The sequence below is a fragment of the Oncorhynchus mykiss genome, chromosome 23, assembly GCF_057628025.1.
Source record: "Oncorhynchus mykiss isolate SJ-2025 chromosome 23, ASM5762802v1, whole genome shotgun sequence".
NCBI lineage: Eukaryota > Metazoa > Chordata > Actinopteri > Salmoniformes > Salmonidae > Oncorhynchus > Oncorhynchus mykiss.
Window position 1 is genome coordinate 62,352,501 of NC_143044.1, and position 17,787 is coordinate 62,370,287.

Genomic DNA, 17,787 nt, shown 5'->3' on the forward strand with positions numbered 1-17,787 from the left:
ACACAGTTCATCAACAACCAGGTCAGACTCAGTTCATCAACAGCCAGGTCAGACACAGTTCATCAACAACCAGGTCAGACACAGTTCATCAACAACCAGGTCAGACACAGTTCATCAACAACCAGGTCAGACACAGTTCATCAACAACCAGGTCAGGTCAGACTCAGTTCATCAACAACCAGGTCAGACTCAGTTCATCAACAACCAGGTCAGGTCAGACTCAGTTCATCAACAACCAGGTCAGGTCAGACTCAGTTCATCAACTACCAGGTCAGACTCAGTTCATCAACAACCAGGTCAGACTCAGTTCATCAACAACCAGGTCAGGTCAGACTCAGTTCATCAACAACCAGGTCAGGTCAGACTCAGTTCATCAACTACCAGGTCAGACTCAGTTCATCAACAACCAGGTCAGACTCAGTTCATCAACAACCAGGTCAGGTCAGACTCAGTTCATCAACAACCAGGTCAGGTCAGACTCAGTTCATCAACAACCAGGTCAGGTCAGACTCAGTTCATCAACAACCAGGTCAGACTCAGTTCAACAACAACCAGGTCAGGTCAGACACAGTTCATCAACAACCAGGTCAGACACAGTTCATCAACAACCAGGTCAGACTCAGTTCATCAACAACCAGGTCAGACTCAGTTCATCAACAACCAGGTCAGACTCAGTTCATCAACAACCAGGTCAGGTCAGTCTCAGTTCATCAACAACCAGTTCAGACTCAGTTCAACAACAACCAGGTCAGACCCAGTTCATCAACAACCAGGTCAGACACAGTTCATCAACAACCAGGTCAGACACAGTTCATCAACAACCATGTCAAACTCAATTCATCAACAACCAGTTCAGACTCAGTTCATCAACAACCAGGTCAGACTCAGTTCATCAACAACCAGGTCAGGTCAGACTCAGTTCATCAACAACCAGGTCAGGTCAGACTCAGTTCATCAACAACCAGGTCAGACTCAGTTCAACAACAACCAGGTCAGGTCAGACACAGTTCATCAACAACCAGGTCAGACACAGTTCATCAACAACCAGGTCAGACTCAGTTCATCAACAACCAGGTCAGACTCAGTTCATCAACAACCAGGTCAGACTCAGTTCATCAACAACCAGGTCAGGTCAGACTCAGTTCATCAACAACCAGTTCAGACTCAGTTCAACAACAACCAGGTCAGACCCAGTTCATCAACAACCAGGTCAGACACAGTTCATCAACAACCAGGTCAGACACAGTTCATCAACAACCATGTCAAACTCAATTCATCAACAACCAGTTCAGACTCAGTTCATCAACAACCAGGTCAGACTCAGTTCATCAACAGCCAGGTCAGACACAGTTCATCAACAACCAGGTCAGACACAGTTCATCAACAACCAGGTCAGACACAGTTCATCAACAACCAGGTCAGACACAGTTCATCAACAACCAGGTCAGGTCAGACTCAGTTCATCAACAACCAGGTCAGACTCAGTTCACCAACAACCAGGTCAGGTCAGACTCAGTTCATCAACAACCAGGTCAGGTCAGACTCAGTTCATCAACAACCAGGTCAGGTCAGACTCAGTTCATCAACAACCAGGTCAGGTCAGACTCAGTTCATCAACTACCACGTCAGACTCAGTTCATCAACAACCAGGTCAGACACAGTTCATCAACAACCAGGTCAGACACAGTTCATCAACAACCAGGTCAGACACAGTTCATCAACAACCAGGTCAGACACAGTTCATCAACAACCAGGTTTGACACAGTTCATCAACAACCAGGTCAGACACAGTTCATCAACAACCAGGTCAGACACAGTTCATCAACAACCAGGTCAGACACAGTTCATCAACAACCAGGTCAGACACAGTTCATCAACAACCAGGTCAGACACAGTTCATCAACAACCAGGTCAGACACAGTTCATCAACAACCAGGTCAGACACAGTTCATCAACAACCAGGTCAGACTCAGTTCATCAACAACCAGGTCAGACTCAGTTCATCAACAACCAGGTCAGGTCAGACTCAGTTCATCAACAACCAGGTCAGACACAGTTCATCAACAACCAGGTCAGGTCAGACACAGTTCATCAACAACCAGGTCAGACACAGTTTATCAACAACCAGCTCAGACTCAGTTCAACAACAACCAGGCCAGGTCAGACACAGTTCATCAACAACCAGGTCAGACACAGTTCATCAACAACCAGGTCAGACTCAGTTCATCAACAACCAGGTCAGACACAGTTTATCAACAACCAGTTCAGACTCAGTTCAACAACAACCAGGTCAGGTCAGACACAGTTCATCAACAACCAGGTCAGACACAGTTCATCAACAACCAGGTCAGACTCAGTTCATCAACAGCCAGGTCAGACACAGTTCATCAACAACCAGGTCAGACACAGTTCATCAACAACCAGGTCAGACACAGTTCATCAACAACCAGGTCAGACACAGTTCATCAACAACCAGGTCAGGTCAGACTCAGTTCATCAACAACCAGGTCAGACTCAGTTCATCAACAACCAGGTCAGGTCAGACTCAGTTCATCAACAACCAGGTCAGGTCAGACTCAGTTCATCAACTACCAGGTCAGACTCAGTTCATCAACAACCAGGTCAGACTCAGTTCATCAACAACCAGGTCAGGTCAGACTCAGTTCATCAACAACCAGGTCAGGTCAGACTCAGTTCATCAACTACCAGGTCAGACTCAGTTCATCAACAACCAGGTCAGACTCAGTTCATCAACAACCAGGTCAGGTCAGACTCAGTTCATCAACAACCAGGTCAGGTCAGACTCAGTTCATCAACAACCAGGTCAGGTCAGACTCAGTTCATCAACAACCAGGTCAGGTCAGACTCCGTTCATCAACAACCAGGTCAGGTCAGACTCAGTTCATCAACAACCAGGTCAGGTCAGACTCAGTTCATCAACAACCAGGTCAGGTCAGACTCAGTTCATAAACAACCATGTCAGGTCAGACTCAGTTCATCAACAACCAGGTCAGGTCAGACTCAGTTCATCAACAACCAGGTCAGGTCAGACTCAGTTCATCAACTACCAGGTCAGACTCAGTTCATCAAAACCAGGTCAGACACAGTTAATCAACAACCAGGTCAGACTCAGTTCATCAACAATCAGGTCAGACTCAGTTTATCAACAACCAGGTCAGACTCAGTTCATCAACAACCAGGTCAGACTCAGTTCATCAACAACCAGGTCAGACTCAGTTCATCAACAACCAGGTCAGTTTCAGTTAATCAACAACCAGGTCAGACTCAGTTCATTAACAACCAGGTCAGACTCAGTTCATCAACAAACAGGTCAGACACAGTTCATCAACAACCAGTTCAGACTCAGTTAATCAACAACCAGGTCAGACTCAGTTCATTAACAACCAGGTCAGACTCAGTTCATCAACAAACAGGTCAGACACAGTTCATCAACAACCAGTTCAGACACAGTTTATCAACAACCAGTTCAGACTCAGTTCAACAACAACCAGGTCAGGTCAGACACAGTTCATCAACAACCAGGTCAGACACAGTTTATCAACAACCAGCTCAGACTCAGTTCAACAACAACCAGGCCAGGTCAGACACAGTTCATCAACAACCAGGTCAGGTCAGACACAGTTCATCAACAACCAGGTCAGGTCAGACACAGTTCATCAACAACCAGGTCAGACTCAGTTCATCAACAACCAGGTCAGACTCAGTTCATCAACAACCAGGTCAGACACAGTTCATCAACAACCAGGTCAGACACAGTTTATCAACAACCAGTTCAGACACAGTTCATCAACAACCAGGTCAGGTCAGACTCAGTTCATCAACAACCAGGTCAGACTCAGTTCATCAACAACCAGGTCAGGTCAGACTCAGTTCATCAACAACCAGGTCAGGTCAGACTCAGTTCATCAACTACCAGGTCAGACTCAGTTCATCATAACCAGGTCAGACTCAGTTCATCAACAACCAGGTCAGGTCAGACTCAGTTCATCAACAACCAGGTCAGGTCAGACTCAGTTCATCAACAACCAGGTCAGGTCAGACTCAGTTCATCAACAACCAGGTCAGACTCAGTTCAACAACAACCAGGTCAGGTCAGACACAGTTCATCAACAACCAGGTCAGACACAGTTCATCAACAACCAGGTCAGACTCAGTTCATCAACAACCAGGTCAGACTCAGTTCATCAACAACCAGGTCAGACTCAGTTCATCAACAACCAGGTCAGGTCAGACTCAGTTCATCAACAACCATTTCAGACTCAGTTCAACAACAACCAGGTCAGACCCAGTTCATCAACAACCAGGTCAGACACAGTTCATCAACAACCAGGTCAGACACAGTTCATCAACAACCAGGTCAAACTCAATTCATCAACAACCAGGTCAGACTCAGTTCATCAACAACCAGGTCAGACTCAGTTCATCAACAACCAGGTCAGACTCAGTTCATCAACAGCCAGGTCAGACACAGTTCATCAACAACCAGGTCAGACACAGTTCATCAACAACCAGGTCAGACACAGTTCATCAACAACCAGGTCAGACTCAGTTCATCAACAACCAGGTCAGGTCAGACTCAGTTCATCAACAACCAGGTCAGACTCAGTTCACCAACAACCAGGTCAGGTCAGACTCAGTTCATCAACAACCAGGTCAGGTCAGACTCAGTTCATCAACAACCAGGTCAGGTCAGACTCAGTTCATCAACAACCAGGTCAGGTCAGACTCAGTTCATCAACTACCACGTCAGACTCAGTTCATCAACAACCAGGTCAGACACAGTTCATCAACAACCAGGTCAGACACAGTTCATCAACAACCAGGTCAGACACAGTTCATCAACAACCAGGTCAGACACAGTTCATCAACAACCAGGTTTGACACAGTTCATCAACAACCAGGTCAGACACAGTTCATCAACAACCAGGTCAGACACAGTTCATCAACAACCAGGTCAGGTCAGACTCAGTTCATCAACAACCAGGTCAGACACAGTTCATCAACAACCAGGTCAGGTCAGACACAGTTCATCAACAACCAGGTCAGACACAGTTTATCAACAACCAGCTCAGACTCAGTTCAACAACAACCAGGCCAGGTCAGACACAGTTCATCAACAACCAGGTCAGACACAGTTCATCAACAACCAGGTCAGACTCAGTTCATCAACAACCAGGTCAGACACAGTTTATCAACAACCAGTTCAGACTCAGTTCAACAACAACCAGGTCAGGTCAGACACAGTTCATCAACAACCAGGTCAGACACAGTTCATCAACAACCAGGTCAGACTCAGTTCATCAACAGCCAGGTCAGACACAGTTCATCAACAACCAGGTCAGACACAGTTCATCAACAACCAGGTCAGACACAGTTCATCAACAACCAGGTCAGACACAGTTCATCAACAACCAGGTCAGGTCAGACTCAGTTCATCAACAACCAGGTCAGACTCAGTTCATCAACAACCAGGTCAGGTCAGACTCAGTTCATCAACAACCAGGTCAGGTCAGACTCAGTTCATCAACTACCAGGTCAGACTCAGTTCATCAACAACCAGGTCAGACTCAGTTCATCAACAACCAGGTCAGGTCAGACTCAGTTCATCAACAACCAGGTCAGGTCAGACTCAGTTCATCAACTACCAGGTCAGACTCAGTTCATCAACAACCAGGTCAGACTCAGTTCATCAACAACCAGGTCAGGTCAGACTCAGTTCATCAACAACCAGGTCAGGTCAGACTCAGTTCATCAACAACCAGGTCAGGTCAGACTCAGTTCATCAACAACCAGGTCAGGTCAGACTCCGTTCATCAACAACCAGGTCAGGTCAGACTCAGTTCATCAACAACCAGGTCAGGTCAGACTCAGTTCATCAACAACCAGGTCAGGTCAGACTCAGTTCATCAACAACCATGTCAGGTCAGACTCAGTTCATCAACAACCAGGTCAGGTCAGACTCAGTTCATCAACAACCAGGTCAGGTCAGACTCAGTTCATCAACTACCAGGTCAGACTCAGTTCATCAAAACCAGGTCAGACACAGTTAATCAACAACCAGGTCAGACTCAGTTCATCAACAATCAGGTCAGACTCAGTTTATCAACAACCAGGTCAGACTCAGTTCATCAACAACCAGGTCAGACTCAGTTCATCAACAACCAGGTCAGACTCAGTTCATCAACAACCAGGTCAGTTTCAGTTAATCAACAACCAGGTCAGACTCAGTTCATTAACAACCAGGTCAGACTCAGTTCATCAACAAACAGGTCAGACACAGTTCATCAACAACCAGTTCAGACTCAGTTCATCAACAACCAGTTCAGACTCAGTTAATTAACAACCAGGTCAGACTCAGTTCATTAACAACCAGGTCAGACACAGTTCATCAACAAACAGGTCAGACACAGTTCATCAACAACCAGTTCAGACACAGTTTATCAACAACCAGTTCAGACTCAGTTCAACAACAACCAGGTAAGGTCAGACACAGTTCATCAACAACCAGGTCAGACACAGTTCATCAACAACCAGGTCAGACACAGTTCATCAACAACCAGGTTTGACACAGTTTATCAACAACCAGTTCAGACTCAGTTCAACAACAACCAGGTCAGGTCAGACACAGTTCATCAACAACCAGGTCAGACTCAGTTCATCAACTACCAGGTCAGACTCAGTTCATCAACAACCAGGTCAGACTCAGTTCATCAACAACCAGGCCAGGTCAGACACAGTTCATCAACAACCAGGTCAGACACAGTTCATCAACAACCAGGTCAGACTCAGTTCATCAACAACCAGGTCAGACACAGTTTATCAACAACCAGTTCAGACTCAGTTCAACAACAACCAGGTCAGGTCAGACACAGTTTATCAACAACCAGTTCAGACACAGTTCATCAACAACCAGGTCAGGTCAGACTCAGTTCATCAACAACCAGGTCAGACTCAGTTCATCAACAACCAGGTCAGGTCAGACTCAGTTCATCAACAACCAGGTCAGGTCAGACTCAGTTCATCAACTACCAGGTCAGACTCAGTTCATCATAACCAGGTCAGACTCAGTTCATCAACAACCAGGTCAGGTCAGACTCAGTTCATCAACAACCAGGTCAGGTCAGACTCAGTTCATCAACAACCAGGTCAGGTCAGACTCAGTTCATCAACAACCAGGTCAGACTCAGTTCAACAACAACCAGGTCAGGTCAGACACAGTTCATCAACAACCAGGTCAGACACAGTTCATCAACAACCAGGTCAGACTCAGTTCATCAACAACCAGGTCAGACTCAGTTCATCAACAACCAGGTCAGACTCAGTTCATCAACAACCAGGTCAGGTCAGACTCAGTTCATCAACAACCATTTCAGACTCAGTTCAACAACAACCAGGTCAGACCCAGTTCATCAACAACCAGGTCAGACACAGTTCATCAACAACCAGGTCAGACACAGTTCATCAACAACCAGGTCAAACTCAATTCATCAACAACCAGGTCAGACTCAGTTCATCAACAACCAGGTCAGACTCAGTTCATCAACAACCAGGTCAGACTCAGTTCATCAACAGCCAGGTCAGACACAGTTCATCAACAACCAGGTCAGACACAGTTCATCAACAACCAGGTCAGACACAGTTCATCAACAACCAGGTCAGACTCAGTTCATCAACAACCAGGTCAGGTCAGACTCAGTTCATCAACAACCAGGTCAGACTCAGTTCACCAACAACCAGGTCAGGTCAGACTCAGTTCATCAACAACCAGGTCAGGTCAGACTCAGTTCATCAACAACCAGGTCAGGTCAGACTCAGTTCATCAACAACCAGGTCAGGTCAGACTCAGTTCATCAACTACCACGTCAGACTCAGTTCATCAACAACCAGGTCAGACACAGTTCATCAACAACCAGGTCAGACACAGTTCATCAACAACCAGGTCAGACACAGTTCATCAACAACCAGGTCAGACACAGTTCATCAACAACCAGGTTTGACACAGTTCATCAACAACCAGGTCAGACACAGTTCATCAACAACCAGGTCAGACACAGTTCATCAACAACCAGGTCAGGTCAGACTCAGTTCATCAACAACCAGGTCAGACACAGTTCATCAACAACCAGGTCAGGTCAGACACAGTTCATCAACAACCAGGTCAGACACAGTTTATCAACAACCAGCTCAGACTCAGTTCAACAACAACCAGGCCAGGTCAGACACAGTTCATCAACAACCAGGTCAGACACAGTTCATCAACAACCAGGTCAGACTCAGTTCATCAACAACCAGGTCAGACACAGTTTATCAACAACCAGTTCAGACTCAGTTCAACAACAACCAGGTCAGGTCAGACACAGTTCATCAACAACCAGGTCAGACACAGTTCATCAACAACCAGGTCAGACTCAGTTCATCAACAGCCAGGTCAGACACAGTTCATCAACAACCAGGTCAGACACAGTTCATCAACAACCAGGTCAGACACAGTTCATCAACAACCAGGTCAGACACAGTTCATCAACAACCAGGTCAGGTCAGACTCAGTTCATCAACAACCAGGTCAGACTCAGTTCATCAACAACCAGGTCAGGTCAGACTCAGTTCATCAACAACCAGGTCAGGTCAGACTCAGTTCATCAACTACCAGGTCAGACTCAGTTCATCAACAACCAGGTCAGACTCAGTTCATCAACAACCAGGTCAGGTCAGACTCAGTTCATCAACAACCAGGTCAGGTCAGACTCAGTTCATCAACTACCAGGTCAGACTCAGTTCATCAACAACCAGGTCAGACTCAGTTCATCAACAACCAGGTCAGGTCAGACTCAGTTCATCAACAACCAGGTCAGGTCAGACTCAGTTCATCAACAACCAGGTCAGGTCAGACTCAGTTCATCAACAACCAGGTCAGGTCAGACTCCGTTCATCAACAACCAGGTCAGGTCAGACTCAGTTCATCAACAACCAGGTCAGGTCAGACTCAGTTCATCAACAACCAGGTCAGGTCAGACTCAGTTCATCAACAACCATGTCAGGTCAGACTCAGTTCATCAACAACCAGGTCAGGTCAGACTCAGTTCATCAACAACCAGGTCAGGTCAGACTCAGTTCATCAACTACCAGGTCAGACTCAGTTCATCAAAACCAGGTCAGACACAGTTAATCAACAACCAGGTCAGACTCAGTTCATCAACAATCAGGTCAGACTCAGTTTATCAACAACCAGGTCAGACTCAGTTCATCAACAACCAGGTCAGACTCAGTTCATCAACAACCAGGTCAGACTCAGTTCATCAACAACCAGGTCAGTTTCAGTTAATCAACAACCAGGTCAGACTCAGTTCATTAACAACCAGGTCAGACTCAGTTCATCAACAAACAGGTCAGACACAGTTCATCAACAACCAGTTCAGACTCAGTTCATCAACAACCAGTTCAGACTCAGTTAATTAACAACCAGGTCAGACTCAGTTCATTAACAACCAGGTCAGACACAGTTCATCAACAAACAGGTCAGACACAGTTCATCAACAACCAGTTCAGACACAGTTTATCAACAACCAGTTCAGACTCAGTTCAACAACAACCAGGTAAGGTCAGACACAGTTCATCAACAACCAGGTCAGACACAGTTCATCAACAACCAGGTCAGACACAGTTCATCAACAACCAGGTTTGACACAGTTTATCAACAACCAGTTCAGACTCAGTTCAACAACAACCAGGTCAGGTCAGACACAGTTCATCAACAACCAGGTCAGACTCAGTTCATCAACTACCAGGTCAGACTCAGTTCATCAACAACCAGGTCAGACTCAGTTCATCAACAACCAGGCCAGGTCAGACACAGTTCATCAACAACCAGGTCAGACACAGTTCATCAACAACCAGGTCAGACTCAGTTCATCAACAACCAGGTCAGACACAGTTTATCAACAACCAGTTCAGACTCAGTTCAACAACAACCAGGTCAGGTCAGACACAGTTCATCAACAACCAGGTCAGACACAGTTCATCAACAACCAGGTCAGACTCAGTTCATCAACAGCCAGGTCAGACACAGTTCATCAACAACCAGGTCAGACACAGTTCATCAACAACCAGGTCAGACACAGTTCATCAACAACCAGGTCAGACACAGTTCATCAACAACCAGGTCAGGTCAGACTCAGTTCATCAACAACCAGGTCAGACTCAGTTCATCAACAACCAGGTCAGGTCAGACTCAGTTCATCAACAACCAGGTCAGGTCAGACTCAGTTCATCAACTACCAGGTCAGACTCAGTTCATCAACAACCAGGTCAGACTCAGTTCATCAACAACCAGGTCAGGTCAGACTCAGTTCATCAACAACCAGGTCAGGTCAGACTCAGTTCATCAACTACCAGGTCAGACTCAGTTCATCAACAACCAGGTCAGACTCAGTTCATCAACAACCAGGTCAGGTCAGACTCAGTTCATCAACAACCAGGTCAGGTCAGACTCAGTTCATCAACAACCAGGTCAGGTCAGACTCAGTTCATCAACAACCAGGTCAGGTCAGACTCCGTTCATCAACAACCAGGTCAGGTCAGACTCAGTTCATCAACAACCAGGTCAGGTCAGACTCAGTTCATCAACAACCAGGTCAGGTCAGACTCAGTTCATCAACAACCATGTCAGGTCAGACTCAGTTCATCAACAACCAGGTCAGGTCAGACTCAGTTCATCAACAACCAGGTCAGGTCAGACTCAGTTCATCAACAACCAGGTCAGGTCAGACTCAGTTCATCAACTACCAGGTCAGACTCAGTTCATCAAAACCAGGTCAGACACAGTTAATCAACAACCAGGTCAGACTCAGTTCATCAACAATCAGGTCAGACTCAGTTTATCAACAACCAGGTCAGACTCAGTTCATCAACAACCAGGTCAGACTCAGTTCATCAACAACCAGGTCAGACTCAGTTCATCAACAACCAGGTCAGTTTCAGTTAATCAACAACCAGGTCAGACTCAGTTCATTAACAACCAGGTCAGACTCAGTTCATCAACAAACAGGTCAGACACAGTTCATCAACAACCAGTTCAGACTCAGTTCATCAACAACCAGTTCAGACTCAGTTAATCAACAACCAGGTCAGACTCAGTTCATTAACAACCAGGTCAGACACAGTTCATCAACAAACAGGTCAGACACAGTTCATCAACAACCAGTTCAGACACAGTTTATCAACAACCAGTTCAGACTCAGTTCAACAACAACCAGGTCAGGTCAGACACAGTTCATCAACAACCAGGTCAGACACAGTTCATCAACAACCAGGCCAGACACAGTTCATCAACAACCAGGTTTGACACAGTTTATCAACAACCAGTTCAGACTCAGTTCAACAACAACCAGGTCAGGTCAGACACAGTTCATCAACAACCAGGTCAGACTCAGTTCATCAACTACCAGGTCAGACTCAGTTCATCAACAACCAGGTCAGACTCAGTTCATCAACAACCAGGTCTGACACAGTTCATCAACAACCAGGTCAGACACAGTTCATCAACAACCAGGTCAGACTCAGTTCATCAACAACCAGGTCAGACACAGTTCATCAACAACCAGGTCAGACACAGTTCATCAACAACCAGGTCAGACTCAGTTCATTAACAACCAGGTCAGACACAGTTCATCAACAACCAGGTCAGACTCAGTACATCAACAACCAGGTCAGACTCAGTTCATCAACAACCAGGTCATTTACAGTTCATCAACAACCAGGTCAAACACAGTTCATCAATAACCAGGTCAGACTCAGTTCATCAACAACCAGGTCAGACACAGTTCATCAACAACCAGGTCAGACACAGTTTATCAACAACCAGATCAGACACAGTTTATCAACAACCAGGTCAGACACAGTATCTCTATGTGAACTGAGTCTGACGGTTTTTGTTTCAAACCTCCAGTCTCTCTCTGCGTCTCTTCTCTGTGAGATATATCTGTCTACCGTCCAGTCTCTCTCTGAGTCTCTTCTCTGTGAGATATATCTGTCTACCGTCCAGTCTCTCTCTGAGTCTCTTCCCTGTGAGATATATCTGTCTACCGTCCAGTCTCTCTCTGAGTCTCTTCCCTGTGAGATATATCTGTCTACCGTCCAGTCTCTCTCTGAGTCTCTTCCCTGTGAGATATATCTGTCTACCGTCCAGTCTCTTTCTGAGTCTCTTCTCTGTGTCCCTCTAGGATAAAGAGTTGTACCGCTGGCCTATCAAGGAGTCTCTGAAGACGATGGTGATGTGGTGCTGGAGCATAGAGAGGACCAGGGAGGGAGACCCAGCCAGCCTACACAACAGAGCACGTAGGATCTCTCAGATCAGCCAGGTAGGAGGCAGTCACAGCCTTACAGTAACAACGTACAGTAGTGACTGTGATGTGACACACTTCCAGCTGCTCCATCCATTCTAAAGCATTGTGTTATACTGCTCCTAGTAATGCCTTTACGTGGTCGTCCAATCTCCTCTCTGATTCATACACTCCACAGCTCAATAGGGACATTCCCAATAGTAGATACTGACTGTTTCAGCATAGCGGAATATACAGTATGTCCTTCACCTGTCAGAGCAAAGTACAGGACATGTCAAGTAGCTAACAGTCCTGAGAAGAGTCCTGAGACACAGGACATGTCAAGTATCTAACAGGATCTGAGACTACAGGACATGTCAAGTAGATAACAGTCCTGAGAAGAGTCCTGAGACACAGGACATGTCAAGTATCTAACAGGATCTGAGACTACAGGACATGTCAAGTAGATAACAGTCCTGAGAAGAGTCCTGAGACACAGGACATGTCAAGTATCTAACAGGATCTGAGACTACAGGACATGTCAAGTAGATAACAGTCCTGAGAAGAGTCCTGAGACACAGGACATGTCAAGTATCTAACAGGATCTGAGACTACAGGACATGTCAAGTAGATAACAGTCCTGAGAAGAGTCCTGAGACACAGGACATGTCAAGTATCTAACAGGATCTGAGACTACAGGACATGTCAAGTAGATAACAGTCCTTAGAAGAGTCCTGATACTACAGGACATGTCAAGTAGCTAACAGTCCTGTCTCTCCCTCTGTGTTCTTCCCAGCAACACTCTGTCGAAGGAGCTCCAGGTTTCAGCCCCAGACCCATCGACATGAGCAATGTGACACTGTCCCGGGACCTGCACGTGAGTGACATGCTACACATACTCTGAGTGACACGCTACACATACTCTGAGTGACACGCTACACATACTCTGAGTGACATGCTACACATACTCTGAGTGACACGCTACACATACTCTGAGTGACACGCTACACGTACTCTGAGTGACACGCTACACGTACTCTGAGTGACACGCTACACGTACTCTGAGTGACACGCTACACGTACTCTGAGTGACACGCTACACGTACTCTGAGTGACACGCTACACATACTCTGAGAGACACGCTACACATACTCTGAGTGACACGCTACACGTACGCTGACTGACATGTGACATGCTAAACACAGTCTGAGTGACACGCTGCACATACTCTGAGTGACATGCTAAACACATACTCTGAGTGACACGCTACACATACTCTGAGTGACACGCTACACATACTCTGAGTGACACGCTACACATACTCTGAGTGACACGCTACACATACTCTGAGTGATACGCTACACATTCTCTGAGTGACACGCTACACATTCTCTGAGTGACACGCTACACATTCTCTGAGTGACACGCTACACATACTCTGAGTGACACGCTACACATACTCTGAGTGACACGCTACACATACTCTGAGTGACACGCCACACGTACTCTGAGTGACATGTGACACGCTACACATACTCTGAGTGACATGTGACACGCTACACATACTCTGAGTGACACGCTACACGTACTCTTAGTGACATGCTAAACATAATCTGACTGACATGATAAACACAGTCTGAGTCACATGCTACACGTGCTCTGAGTGACACATTACACGTGCTCTGAGTGACACACTATACGTGCTCTGAGTGACACACTACACGTGCTCTGAGTGACACACTACACGTGCTCTGAGTGACACGCTACACATACTCTGAGTGACATGCTACACGTGCTCTGAGTGACATGCTACATGTGCTCTGAGTGACATGCTACAAGTTCTGTGTTACTTGCAACACAAGATGTGTGTATAATGGTTATGACAAAGTAAGCCCCAGTCTAGTTATTAACTTGAGTGTTTCTTATGTCCATTCTTTTCAGTCTATGGCAGAACTGCTTGCAGAGAACTATCATAATATTTGGGCGAAGAAGAAGAAACTTGAACTAGAAGCCAAAGGTGCGTACAGTCGGACAGATGGTCCTTTAGGACATACTTACATCTGGTCTGTTAGCTTCCAACACCAAGTAACCAGCTGTTCCTGGTCTTGATTTGGTAACTGGTTTCCTGTTCTCGATCTGTAGCTGTGCCCCTCTGTACCTCTCTCTCTCTCTGTCTCCTGTGTTTAATAGGTAGAACAGTACTCTTTACTGATGAAGGTAACATGACATCCAACTGTAGCTCACTCTGCTGCTAGACATCCAACTGTAGCTCACTCTGCTGCTAGACGTCCAACTGTAGCTCACTCTGCTGCTAGACATCCAACTGTAGCTCACTCTGCTGCTAGACATCCAACTGTAGCTCACTCTGCTGCTAGACATCCAACTGTAGCTCACCCTGCTGCTAGACATCCAACTGTAGCTCACTCTGCTGCTAGACATCCAACTGTAGCTCACCCTGCTGCTAGACATCCAACTGTAGCTCACCCTGCTGCTAGACATCCAACTGTAGCTCACTCTGCTGCTAGACATCCAACTGTAGCTCACTCTGCTGCTAGACATCCAACTGTAGCTCACTCTGCTGCTAGACATCCAACTGTAGCTCACTCTGCTGCTAGACATCCAACTGTAGCTCACCCTGCTGCTAGACATCCAACTGTAGCTCACCCTGCTGCTAGATGTCCAACTGTAGCTCACCCTGCTGCTAGATGTCCAACTGTAGCTCACCCTGCTGCTAGATGTCCAACTGTAGCTCACCCTGCTGCTAGACATCCAACTGTAGCTCACTCTGCTGCTAGACATCCAACTGTAGCTCACGCTGCTGCTAGACATCCAACTGTAGCTCACCCTGCTGCTAGACGTCCAACTGTAGCTCACTCTGCTGCTAGACGTCCAACTGTAGCTCACCCTGCTGCTAGACGTCCAACTGTAGCTCACCCTGCTGCTAGACGTCCAACTGTAGCTCACTCTGCTGCTAGACGCCCAACTGTAGCTCACCCTGCTGCTAGACGTCCAACTGTAGCTCACGCTGCTGCTAGACATCCAACTAGAGACCTTAGATATCTGCTAGACATCCAACTGTAGCTCACCCTGCTCCTAGACATCCAACTAGAGACCTTAGATAGCTGCTAATCATCCAACTAGAGACTGAACTAGAGACCTTAGATATCTTCTAATCATCCAACTAGAGACAGAACTAGAGACCTTAGATATCTGCTAATCATCCAACTAGAGACAGAACTAGAGGACATTAGGTAGCTATTAGAGACAGAACTAGAGGACATTAGGTAGCTATTAGAGACAGAACTAGAGACCTTAGATAGCTGTTAGAGACAGAACTAGAGGACATTAGGTAGCTATTAGAGACAGAACTAGAGACATTAGATAGCTGTTAGAGACAGAACTAGAGACCTTAGATATCTGTTGGGTTAATGACTGTGTTGGCTGGGCCCACAGCTATACTGTGTTGGCTGGGCCCACAGCTATACTGTGTTGGCTGGGCTCACAGCCATACTGTGTTGGCTGGGCCCACAGCTATACTGTGTTGGCTGGGCCCACAGCTATAATGTGTTGGCTGGGCCCACTGTGTTGGCTGGGCCCACAGGGCCCACAGCTATACTGTGTTGGCTGGGCCCACTGTGTTGGCTGGGCCCACAGCTCTACTGTGTTGGCTGGGCTCACGCTATACTGTGTTGGCTGGACCCACAGCTATACCGTGTTGGCTGGGCCCACAGCTATACTGTGTTGGCTGGGCCCACAGCTATACTGTGTTGGCTGGGCCCACAGCTATACTGTGTTGGCTGGGCTCACAGCTATACTGTGTTGGCTGGGCCCACAGCTATACTGTGTTGGCTGGGCCCACAGCTATACTGTGTTGGCTGGGCCCACAGCTATACTGTGTTGGCTGTGCCCACAGCTATACTGTGTTGGCTGGGCCCACAGCTATACTGTGTTGGCTGGGCCCACAGCTATACTGTGTTGGCTGGGCCCACTGTGTTGGCTGGGCCCACAGCTATACTGTGTTGGCTGGGCTCACAGCTATACTGTGTTGGCTGGGCCCACTGTGTTGGCTGGGCCCACAGCTATACTGTGTTGGCTGGGCCCACAGCTATACTGTGTTGGCTGGGCCCACAGCTATACTGTGTTGGCTGGGCCAACAGCTATACTGTGTTGGCTGGGCCAACAGCTATACTGTGTTGGCTGGGCCCACAGCTATACTGTGTTGGCTGGGCCCACAGCTATACTGTGTTGGCTGGCCCCAAAGCTATGCTGTGTTGGCTGGGCCCACAGCTATACTGTGTTGGCTGGGCCCACAGCTATACTGTGTTGGCTGGGCCCACAGCTATACTGTGTTGGCTGGGCCCACTGTGTTGGCTGGGCCCACAGCTATACTGTGTTGGCTGGGCTCACAGCTATACTGTGTTGGCTGGGCCCACTGTGTTGGCTGGGCCCACAGCTATACTGTGTTGGCTGGGCCCACAGCTATACTGTGTTGGCTGGGCCCACAGCTATACTGTTGGCTGGGCCCACAGCTATACTGTGTTGGCTGGGCCCACAGCTATACTGTGTTGGCTGGGCCCACAGCTATACTGTGTTGGCTGGGCCCACAGCTACACTGTGTTGGCTGGGCCCACAGCTATACTGTGTTGGCTGGGCCCACAGCTATACTGTTGGCTGGGCCCACTGTGTTGGCTGGGCCCACAGCTATACTGTGTTGGCTGGGCCCACAGCTATACTGTGTTGGCTGGGCCCACAGCTATATTGTGTTGGCTGGGCCCACAGCCATACTGTGTTGGCTGGGCCCACAGCTATACTGTGTTCTAGGACGTGCTATAGTAGTACACTTGTAGTGTTGCTTTGCACCTGATTTCCTAACTGCTGGTTCGATTGCAGTTCAGTTAACAACCAGCAGGTGTCACTGTGACACTGTGAAGTCCTCTCATTCACAGACGCCGCAACGGTCAATGTCCCCACTATTTTCAAACATCCAAAATGTCTTTCTCTGTCTCAGTGTTTCCTCTGATCTTGTTCCAGGAGGAGGGAACCATCCCTTACTGGTGCCCTATGACACGCTCACCGCCAGAGAGAAATACAAAGACAGAGGAAAAGCCCAAGACATTCTCAAGTTCTTTCAGATAAATGGCTACACTGTGTCCAGGTGAGGATGGTTATACTGTGTCCAGGTGAGGATGGTTATACTGTGTCCAGGTGAGGATGGTTATACTGTGTCCAGGTGAGGATGGTTACACTGTGTCCAGGTGAGGATGGTTACACTGTGTCCAGGTGAGGATGGCTACACTGTGTCCAGGTGAGGATGGCTACACTGTGTCCAGGTGAGGATGGTTATACTGTGTCCAGGTGAGGATGGCTACACTGTGTCCAGGTGAGGATGGTTACACTGTGTCCAGGTGAGGATGGTTACACTGTGTCCAGGTGAGGATGGTTATACTGT

At 47.3% G+C, this 17,787-nt stretch overlaps 1 protein-coding gene across 9 annotated transcripts in view; it reads left to right on the forward strand.

Annotated features, from left to right (window-relative positions):
• Positions 1-17,787, forward strand: part of ryr2a (ryanodine receptor 2a (cardiac)) — a 368,722-nt gene that overhangs the window by 195,904 nt on the left and 155,031 nt on the right. For 6 of the 9 annotated variants that reach the window (XR_016491186.1, XM_090217869.1, XM_090217870.1 and 3 more), the window contains 5 exons: positions 12,240-12,377; positions 13,135-13,215; positions 14,280-14,355; positions 14,529-14,555; positions 17,370-17,493. Coding sequence is in view for 7 of the 9 variants with exons in the window: in XM_090217869.1 (XP_090073995.1) it covers positions 12,240-12,377; positions 13,135-13,215; positions 14,280-14,355; positions 14,529-14,555; positions 17,370-17,493 (446 nt within the window). In the remaining 2 variants the exon portion in view is untranslated. The remainder of the gene's footprint in view (positions 1-12,239; positions 12,378-13,134; positions 13,216-14,279; positions 14,356-14,528; positions 14,556-17,369; positions 17,494-17,787) is intronic. The other 3 variants (XR_016491187.1, XM_090217873.1, XM_090217868.1) reach the window with 1 other exon arrangement.